Raw genomic sequence first — 10,880 nt, forward strand, 5'->3', positions numbered from 1 at the left:
CTTGAAATAGTTCCCTGAGTTTGGGGACCAGATTTTCCTATTGCCTGTGGACACAGGAGGATGTTTCTGGTCTTTCTAAGCAGGCTGGTTAGGTCTTTTACATTTGTGTTTTGTGAAATAACTATAGGGGTGGGCCCCGCGGCTGAGTGGTTAAGGTCACACGCTCTGCTTCGGTGGCCCAGGGTTTCATCGGTTTGGATCCTGGGTGCAGACATGGCACCACTCATCAGGCCATGCTGAGGCAGTGTCCCACATAGCACAACCAGAAGGACCTGCAACTGGAATATACAACTATATACTGGGGGCTATGAAGAGGAGGGAAAAATAAAATCTGAAAAAAAAAAACAAAGAAACTGTAAATGGACAGTATACTGTTATACCTTGTCTATTCTTTTTCACATTTCACTCCTGTCCCATGAGTGAATTATAAAACCAATTTATTGAGTGTTACAAGCAATTTTTAATGAAACCAAGTAGGGTAGAAAATTATAGAGCTCCTTCGGAAGAACAGAACACGAAGCAGCAAAAATAGGCCAATTGCGTGAGTGGTATGAGAGCCAGTGGGAGCAGATTTAACGAAAATGGACATTGATTAGAAATAGGTCATTCATTGTTTGTTCTAGTAATATGTATTTCTACATATGTGTCTGGGTCATGAAATAAACGCTCTTTCTTCAGTGGGTCATGATTGAAAAAAAAGATTTAAACACACTGCTTTCAACATCTTGCATAAGCAGTTGAAACTCAAATTTCCTGTAAATTTTAGCTCTGGTGTGTTCATTTTAACTTGTGACTTTACCTGTTCTCAGGACATCAACCCTTGAAACCAGATATATCGCATATAGAAAGAGAAGCAAAGCTTTGGATGATGAAGACAGTAAGTCAGGTAGAGAGAAATTTCGGTAAGAACCAAGTAATTGTGAGTTCTCGTAGTTAACTGTCCCTCTGTTTTGCTTCTCCCCACTCCTGTGCTGTCACCTGGTCCAAATCGCCAAATTTCCTGGATTATCGCCACAGTCTTCCTACTGGTTCCCACCCTTCTCCCGCCATCTGCTCTTAAGTGGCAGTTGAAGTGAAACTTTGTCAGATTACATTAGTCCTCTGTTCAAAATTCTCTAATAGGTTATTTCAGTTAGAATAAAAGCCACTTACGGGGGCTGGTCTAGTGGTTTAAGTTTGTGTACTCCGTTTTGGCGGCCTGGGTTTCACTGGTTCAGATCCTGGGCACGGACCTACACGGTGCTCGTCAAGCCATGCTGTGGTGGCGTCCCACATACAAAATAGAGGAAGATTGGCAAGAGATATTAGCTCAGGGCCAATCTTCCTCACCAAAACAAAAAAACCCACTTAAAGTGGCTTCTAGAGTCCTCTGTGGTCTGCTCTTCATCCCACATGGCCTCTCTGTTTTATCTCTTCCATTGTGTCTTTCATCTCTAATATGTCTGATTGATTCTTCTTTATAGTTTAAATCTCTTTTGTGAAATAGCTCCTGAACTTGTTGAATTGTTTCTCTACATTCTCTTTTACCTCGTTGAATTTTTTTGATGATAGCTGTTTTGAATTCATCGTCATTTAGATTACATATTTCTGTGTCCTCAGGACTGAATTCTGGGTACTTGTCGTTTTCTCTCATCTGGAGATTTGATTTAATGTTTGATCTTGCTAGAGGGGGTGGCTCTGGTCTTATGCATCCTGATATTTGCTTGCGGTTACTGCCTGTTGCCACTGGGTTGGGGTGAAGCGCCGCATATTCTGAGCCCTCTGCCTTCAGCTGAGATCCCAGGCACTGGAACTGGTGTGGCACCAGGCAGGTAGGGGGAGGGGTGCTTTCTCCTGTGTTCTCTGGGGGCCTTCTCACTCTGCTCTCAATATCTGCTCTCCTGGGGTGTTGGCTTGATGAGATCACCCCCTGTGAAAGCTTTTGCCCTGGTAGAGGTCTTCCCTCTATGCCATATGGGCCCTCAGGGGGTCCTTGATGTTCCTGCAAACAAATGTCCCCTCCCCCATTCTTCCCCTCGGATCCTCCCATGGTCTCGGATCTCAGTCTATTATGGGAGGGAGCGAAGTTTTCTCTTACCCAGTTCCAGCTCTTCTCAGGGGGCCCCCAGCCTCTCCTCCCTCCATCATATGACTGAGTGTGTCTCTGTGACATTTTTGTGTTGTGTTAGGATGTCCTCTGTTGAAGTATAGATGTCCCTTTTTGTTGCATGTTGGAGGGGAGAGAATCCCAGGCAAGTTCACTCCACCACGATGCTGACATCACTCTCCCACATGGCCTCTCTAAGTACATCTCCTGTCGTCCCTCTTGCCCTGTCTTCTCCACCTACGTTGTCTTCCCTGCTGTTTCTCAGACCTGCCGGGGATGGTTCTGCCTTGGAGCCCTGTGCTGGTTCTTCCGTCTGCCTGGAATACTCTCCCACCTACAACCTTCAGGCCCCTTCCTTGCTTCTTTCAGGTCGCTCAGTTTTAGTATCATGAGCGGGCTCTCCTCTGACCACCCTGTTGAAAGTACAGTTCTCTCTCTACTCTCTGTGCCCTGCCTTATTTTGTATCTAAGCATTGATTATCATCTCACGTCTGTTTTCACTCACTTGTTTATCACGTCTCTCTCCTTGATGAAGTGTAGTCTCCAGAACCCGCAGACCCTGAGCCACCAAAGTGGAGCATGTGAACTTAAGCACCATGCCACTGGGCCAGCCCCTGGGAAGGAAATATTTTTTAATGAAGATTCTTAATGTCCACTTCTCAGGCAGCTCCCTGATAGAAGGAAAAAAATTCTATTTCCTTATCCCTTACATCAAGGAAGAAAAAAATCTCAGAAAATAGCCAGCTTGTGAGTTAATCTATCCCACAAAAGACTTGCCCAGCTGCATCCCATTTGCCTCTTCCAAAGTCCACATCCACAGTAAAAAATACATCTTACATCATTACTCTAAAACCACATTGTTTGTAGATTTATATGTATGACTGTAGAATGCATTTCGTGTAACGATGCCTTTACTGCTTATAATGATTCTCTGATAGTTTCTAGTCTGTTTCTTCTAAATACCTACCACAAACTATGGAATTTACTTCCTAGCTCACTAATAAACTGCATTCTTCACTTTGAAAATTATTCTTGTTAAAGGCCAGTGTTTCTATATCCCCCAAATTTTCCACACTATTTTCAAAGAGACAGCCTTCTTCCCTAGCCTCTGAAGTTTGACTCCTACTTGGGGGGAAAACATATTGCAAAGACAGTACAGAAGCCTCAGAAGGATCGAGTGTGTAGATCTTCATGCTTTTTTTCACTCCAAGTGATTCTTAGCACCTTAGATTTTGTCCTTATTATTAACCCCCTTGGTGTACTGCTCCCTCTGGTACAGCCTTTCAATTGCTCAGCAAACTGTACTTTCCAGTGCTTTTCCTATTTCAGATACCTTACTTATGAAAGCTCTTTTGCTTTTCTGACTTGGTTCAAACTTAAACTGGGATTTAGAATTATAGGGAATCCCGGAAATGAAACTGGGGGGACCGGCCCTGTGGCCAAGTGGTTAAGGTTCTGCATGCTCTGCTTCAGCGGCCCAGCTTCATGGGTTTGGATCCCGGGCACAGACCTACTCCGCTTGTTGGCTGTGCTGTGGAGGCGTCCCACATACAAAAAATAGAGGAAGATTGGCACAGATGTTAGCTCAGGGACAATCTTCCTCAAGCAAAAAGAGGAGGATTGGCAAAAGGTGTTAGGGCGAATCTTCCTCACCAAAAAAACCAGGGGTTCGTCTATCTGTGCATTTCTTTAGCATCTACTAACTGCCAGGCACTGTTAAAGCTGGGAGCACTACAAAATACTTGTCCTTATTGATACTGTGTTGTAGACAGAAAGGCATAATTTCTGAATAATGATCGAAATAGAATGCCAGATGGCGGTAATTTTGTCTTAATTGGGTTTTATTAATGCTAAGTGGTTGTGAGTTTAATAGACTAGTATATAAACCAGAGAACTTCATATGTGGTGGAAAAGAGGCTGGACCGTCCTGTGGTTCCTTAAAGTCTCCTACTGTGCCCTAAGTGTGAAATCTTGAATCTTTGAACAGCTTTCACTTGTCCACATCTCTGAATTCTCTATCCTTATAGGAGAGAACAATCAAAATGAGTTGAGGACTGTTCACGACAGAGGACCACATGAAGAGCTTTCCTGCTGTCACATTTGGCAACAAATTGCAGATGACTTAATTCGGCGTCAAGACTCCACGATAAGTAGTGCCCAGTTCCACAGACAGGGTGATTCCCCCTGTAGGGTTGGGACAGGACTATCTGTTCAAATTTCCGAAGATGAGAACTGTATCCCAAATCATAAAGTGGATGGTCCCAGTGGTACTGGAAACCCAGAGTTTCCAACTTGGAAGAAAACTTCCGTGATCGAGTCACAGAATTATCAGCAGATTTCCATGAAAAATACACTGCGTCTGTCTAAACAGGATGTTGACACCATCAGTTGCATTTCACATCGCCTTGATGATCATGGAGTATACAAAGATGAAAAATCTTATAGCCATAATGATTTTGGAAAAGACACCACGAAGAGTTCAACATTGGATCAGAACAGTATGATTCACACAGGACCAAATTCTTACCAGTGTAGTGAATGTGAAAAAACCTTCAGTGATCTCTCCACCTTTGACCTTCACAGGCAGTTACACTCAAAAGAGAAGTCTCATACATGTCATGAGTGTGGAAAAGACTTTCGTTATAGCTCAGTTCTTCATATTCATCAGAGAATTCACGTGGGAGAGAAGCACTATAAGTGTGATGAGTGTGGGAAGGAATTCACTCAGAGCTCACATCTGGAAACTCATCAGAAAGTCCACACTGTAGCGAAACCTTTCACATGTGAGCATTGTGGGAAAGGCTTCAGTCGTAGATCAGCACTTACCGTTCATTGCAAAGTTCACACAGGAGAGAAACCTTATAATTGTGAGGAGTGTGGGAGGGCCTTCACTCAGGCCTCTCATCTTCAGGACCATCAGAGAGTCCACACTGGAGAGAAACCATTCAGATGTGATGCATGTGGTAAGAGCTTCAGTAGGAATTCACATCTTCAGTCCCATCAGAGAGTCCATACAGGGGAGAAGCCGTACAAATGTGAGGAGTGTGGGAAGGGATTTATTTGTAGCTCAAATCTATACATTCATCAGAGAGTCCACACAGGAGAAAAACCCTACAAGTGTGAGGAGTGCGGTAAAGGCTTTAGTCGGCCTTCAAGTCTTCAGGCCCATCAGGGAGTCCACACTGGCGAGAAATCGTACATATGTAATGTGTGTGGTAAAGGCTTTACTCTGAGTTCAAATCTTCAGGCCCATCAGAGAGTCCACACAGGAGAGAAACCATACAAATGTGAGGAATGTGGGAAAAGCTTCAGGAGGAACTCTCATTATCAAGTTCATCTGGTGGTTCACACAGGAGAGAAGCCCTATAAATGTGAGGTGTGTGGGAAGGGCTTCAGTCAGAGTTCATATCTTCAAATCCATCAGAAAGCCCACAGTGTAGAGAAACCTTATAAATGTGAGGAGTGTGGGCAGGGCTTCAATCAGAGTTCAAGACTTCAGATTCACCAGCTGATCCACACCGGAGAGAAGCCCTACAAATGTGAAGAGTGTGGGAAAGGGTTCAGCCGGAGAGCAGATCTTAAAATTCATTGCCGAATCCACACAGGAGAGAAACCATATAATTGTGAGGAGTGTGGGAAGGTGTTCAGGCAGGCCTCAAATCTTCTGGCCCATCAGAGAGTCCACAGTGGAGAGAAACCATTCAAGTGTGAAGAGTGCGGGAAGAGTTTTGGTCGGAGTTCCCACCTTCAAGCTCATCAGAAAGTCCACACTGGAGAAAAGCCATACAAATGTGAGGAGTGTGGGAAGGGCTTCAAGTGGATCTTGAACCTTGACATGCATCAGAGGGTGCACACAGGGGAGAAGCCATATAAGTGTGGGGAGTGTGGGAAGCACTTCAGTCAGGCCTCAAGTCTTCAGCTTCATCAGAGCGTCCACACTGGGGAGAAACCGTACAAGTGTGACGTGTGTGGGAAAGTCTTCAGTCGGTCTTCACAGCTGCAGTCTCATCAGAGAGTTCACACAGGAGAGAAACCATATAAGTGTGAAATGTGTGGTAAGAGCTTCAGCTGGAGATCAAATCTTACGATTCATCACAGAATCCACGCTGGTGATAAATCCTATAAAAGTGATAGGTGTGGTAAGAACATCAGAGAGTCCACACAGGAAAAAAGTTCTATAAAATGAATTTTTAAAAAACTTGTGTCGTGTGAATTCTTCCAATCATCACGTTGAAAAGAAAAGCTCATTTGTGTCATTAAAGTCGTTGTTTCAGTTATCGCTCAACATATCCCAGTAGTCAGGAGGTCACAAAGCTGAGAACTCTTATAAGTGGTGTAATAAGGGCTTCAGTTTGAACTTCAAACTTTATTAAATATTGCTCAGGTTAGAGGCCTTAGAAAGTATCAGGCCTTGTACAAAAGTATGATGGACGTGCCAAAATTAATGCCTGTTAGAATGTGAGCTCCATATAAGTGCAGAGACTTCTGTTCTGAATCTGCATAGTCTTAACATTGCCACGTCCTTTGTCGGTGTTTGACATTTGTTAAATTAACAAATGGGGGGAAGTGTGTGTTTGAAAATTGTGTTGAGATCACCTCCAAAGCTTCATATTTGTATTCAGAACAGATAACCTAAATGTGGCCTTAATAAAATTAATTCAGGGAGACAAGAGTTGAAATGTTAGAAAACCAGTCATTACTGCAATCTGTCATTAATTTGGCTTTGCCCTGTTGTAAGCAGTTTGTATCCTCCCTGCAGCCTTTCATCAAGTCGAGTCTTAGCATCTTATCACTAGAGTTTTTTTTTATTGGTTTTATACAGTATGAATTCAATTATCTTTTGTAACAGTATAGACTGAAAAATGGATTGTTAATCTTGCAGAGATAAGATCCATTATTGATTTTTTTTCCTCAATGTCACTGCAGGGGTTTAAGTGTCAGTGAGAGTTACTAATGACAAACATTTCTTAGTAAATGTTGAATTGATCGTTGGTTTCTTACTCTTCACATTTATGTTGGGGAGGAAGACAGTTCCCCTGCCCTCTGGGTCCTTCTGGCTGGTCTCAGAATTAAATTGACATGAGAGAATAACAGGAGAAAGTCAAAGTTTAATAACGTGTACATGGGGGAGAGACCCAGGAAACCAGTAAATCACCAAAATGGTGGGAGCCACCAACTTAAATACCATCTCCAGCTAAAGACAACGGAGGACGTTGCGGGGGGGCGGGGGGGGGGGCGGGACGTGGTTTGGGTCTTCAAAGAGGAGGATGGCAATTTACGTGAAGATGGAAAAGCAAATGTTTGATAAGTGTTTGCTGGGCCATCTAGACAATGAGACCGAAAGAAGTCTTTTGATAAAATGGCCTTTGCTAAATGCCTTCCTTATGTATGGTGATAGCTCCTTCCTGGGACAGACTGTCTATCTTCAATTCTTTTAGGCAGTTAGGGGGAAGGTCAAAGCTTTCTTTCAGAGTCTTTTGTTCTTGAAGATAAGCCAAGAGATGCATTTTGGGTTGCCAATCTGATCCCCCATATTTCCATCCAAGCTTTGATGTGGTTACCTTCTAAGGGTTTTAGCATTACTTTCATCAAAACGTCTTGGGTAGAGAAGCTCTGTAAAGTAGGTTACTTTTGTCAAGTTCTCTACCCCATTACTCCCTCTCCCCTGCCTGAGAAAAAAGGGAAAAAGTTATTTGTTGGAATTTGATACAATTTCACAAAACAGATTGATTACTGGGGCATGACTGACTTTCACACTTTTTCTTAGTGTTGGGTTGAAAAACTGCTTTTGAAAAGTTGGTCAGTATATATCAAAATATAGAATGTGAATCCCTTTGATCTGGAAATCATAGAATAGGAATTTAGGACATTCAAATAGAAAAGGTGAGTAGCATAGCAACAATGTTACTAAATTTTGTAAAGGGGTAAGTATTCATCAATAGGAATTTAAATATGTCTTGATATGCAACAACAGATCCATTAAAATGATGCCTAAGCCTTATGGCAGAAGAACATAACAGTTTAATGTAGTTCTGGGACGTCACATACATTAAACTTGTGTGGGTCCGAGTGTGTTAGTAATGCATTGGATAATATGTGAAAGGATATTCTATTCACCTTTATGTAAACAGTGTCAAGATTTTCAGGGATTTTTCTGCATTTAAATTCTGTATTTTTAATTTTTTATTAAGCATCAATTTTACAGTATTGTTACTTTGTAGTATCACAGGTAGTAAGACTGTAAAATATAATTCAAAAAATTAGGAAGGACATACTAATCCCTTACAGTAAGAAATCCTATTATGTGGTGTATAAGGCCAACATTAAGGAAGAGAATTCTGGGAATCAATTTTAAAAACAAAAAAGTTATATGGCTCAAAGATACAGATACATTAGTGAGTGTAGCTATATATTTGTAATTAATGCATTTGAATTTTAGGCATAAATCCATGTGGCCTAGAAGATTCTACTGTAATTCCAACAGTAGAAATTTACACATCGTAGTTCTTGTCAGTCTTCCCTACCAGATGAATGGATAGTCCAGGTACTGGCTTGCCCTTTCAAGGGCCTGGTCTGAGGAAGCAGCTGGGTCTTCCAGGCACTGTGGTACAGAGAATGTTGAGCTGTGGGAAAAAATGAATGATGAAAAAATTGTTTACAAAGTAATAGTGAACGGGCAAATCCTGAAGATAGAGTGGAAACACATACGCTTTGGAGGTAAAATTTAACAAAGCTTCCCTGGGGAAAGGATGTGCAGAGAGAAGGTACCTAGTGTGACGGGAACAAGCTGTTAAGGAGCAGGTTTGAATACTGTTTCCCACTTAGTCATTTTGCTGATATTTCATGCTTTTTTGGTTAAGGGGCTTTAGTCAGTAAAGGATGTAAATAATGTGAGAGGCAGGTTTCCAAAATTGATTTCTTAGGCCATACTTGTACATGCTAAGTATGTAGAGTCCATGCTACTTCAAATTGCCTTAGAAATCCTGTGCCTCCCATGTTTTGATTTTAGTAGATATCAGTGTGGCCCACCAGCTCGAAAGGTAATATGTAGGTTAGTGGGTTAAGTCAAGGGTTGGCAATCTACTTCCCATGGGCCAAATCTGGCCCACTGCCTTTAAAGTTTCGTTGGAATATAGCGATGCCCATTCATTTAAGTATCATCTATGGCTGTTTCTCATTGCAATGAGAGAATTTAGTAGTTGTGACAACACTTTGGCCCACAAAATCTAAAATATTTACTTTCTGGCCCTTTACAGAAAAAGTCTGTTGACCCCTCTGTTAAAGGAAAAAGATCGGCCTCACATAACTGAAAAGACCAGCAGGTAGAGCAGAAATTAGACCTGGCTCAGTCAGGATTCCAGAATGCTTTCCTTTTGATTCTCATATCTGCCCTTCTGGTTGACCTTGTTCTTTCAGTTGGTCCAAAGGTTGGTCCTAGGTTGGTGGTAGCACCTAGGGACTACCTGTTTCTCTCTTCAAAGTCAAGGAAAGAGAGCTGATCTTTCATTTGTAATGTTGGGTAGTTGACTGCTCACTCCCTGATGCCTCCTCTGAGTCAGCTCCTCTGACCCTGACTCCCATTTACACTAAAGATTAAACCCCAGCCATGTGTCCAGTTCCGTTGGCCTTTGTAAGCCATTCAGTTTCAACTCCCACTTGACACCATAGGCTCAAACTCTTATTTTTGGCCCCTGGAGGATTTTTCTGTCTTAGCTTTGAGCTTGGCTACACATTAACACTTTGTGGGGGGACTCGTCATATATAATCAGCATTTCTTTGCTTAAAAAAAAAAGAAAGACCCAAAGTCAAATTCAGTCAATGGCTGAATGACAATACATTGATTCACAACCTTGTAGATTCTCTTACGTCATAGGACATCAATGGGGAGGAATAGAATCCTGAAAAGCTGAGGTGGGAACGTGTGGGCAGATTCCAACAAAGCTGAGGCCTTTGACCTCTAAGTTTAGCTGAGCCTCTTTCACCATGAGGAGGCCTTCCTCCCCTCTCTGAGTTCATTCCCCCTTCCCTGAAGAACCTGTAATGATCTCCCCTGAGATAGTTCCCCTGCAGAGGACTGTATATCCTCAAGACCCACCTCCACCACCTCTCATTTTCCTAGACCTATGAATCAGACTCTAAGTCCTCACAGGCCAGGGGAGAGGAGTGGAGGGGAGAGCCATCATGTGTAAAGTAGAATCATGAGGAGATACTATACCTGCCAAAATACGGGTTTTCATTATTTATTTTTACTTGAGGAAGATTGTTGCTCAGCTAACATCTGTGCCAGTCTTCCTCTATTTTGTATGCAGGACGCCACCACAGCATGGCCTGGTGAGCAGTGTGTAGGTTCGCACCTGGGCTCTGTACCCATGAACCCCAGGCCACTGAAGTGGAGTGGAGCACCACTACACCACTGGGCCAGCCCCAGATTTTTATAATTTATATCAATAGAAACGTGGGGGGGGGGGCAGTCCCGTGGTGCAGTGGTTAAGTTAGCAGGTTCTGCTACGGTGACCTGGGGTTCGCCAGTTCAGATCCTGGGTACGGACCTACACACCACTTGTCAAGCCATGCCGTGGCAGGCATCCCACATATAAAGTAGAGGAAGATGGGCCAGTCTTCCTCAGTGAAAAGAGGAGGATTGGCAGCAGATGTTAGCTCAGGGCTAATCTTACTCAAAGAAAAGAAATGTGAGAAATATATATGGTAGTGGATCTTATGGGTATTGAATCAGGTGGAGGTAATATCATGTTGGATTAAGCTGGATTTGTCGATAAGTGTGTGTTAGCTTGAG

General features: G+C 42.8%; 1 protein-coding gene across 1 annotated transcript in view; it reads left to right on the plus strand.

Annotated features, from left to right (window-relative positions):
* LOC103550917 (zinc finger protein 208) overlaps positions 1-6,351 on the plus strand; it is a 43,461-nt gene extending 37,110 nt beyond the window's left edge. Inside the window, exons 12-13 of the mRNA XM_070559522.1 lie at positions 810-886; positions 4,114-6,351. Of these exons, the coding sequence (XP_070415623.1) occupies positions 810-886; positions 4,114-6,272 (2,236 nt within the window). The 3' untranslated portion in view covers positions 6,273-6,351. The remainder of the gene's footprint in view (positions 1-809; positions 887-4,113) is intronic.
* The last annotated feature ends 4,529 nt before the right edge of the window (positions 6,352-10,880 follow it).

Source organism: Equus przewalskii, chromosome 9, assembly GCF_037783145.1.
Source record: "Equus przewalskii isolate Varuska chromosome 9, EquPr2, whole genome shotgun sequence".
Classification (NCBI taxonomy): Eukaryota; Metazoa; Chordata; class Mammalia; order Perissodactyla; family Equidae; genus Equus; species Equus przewalskii.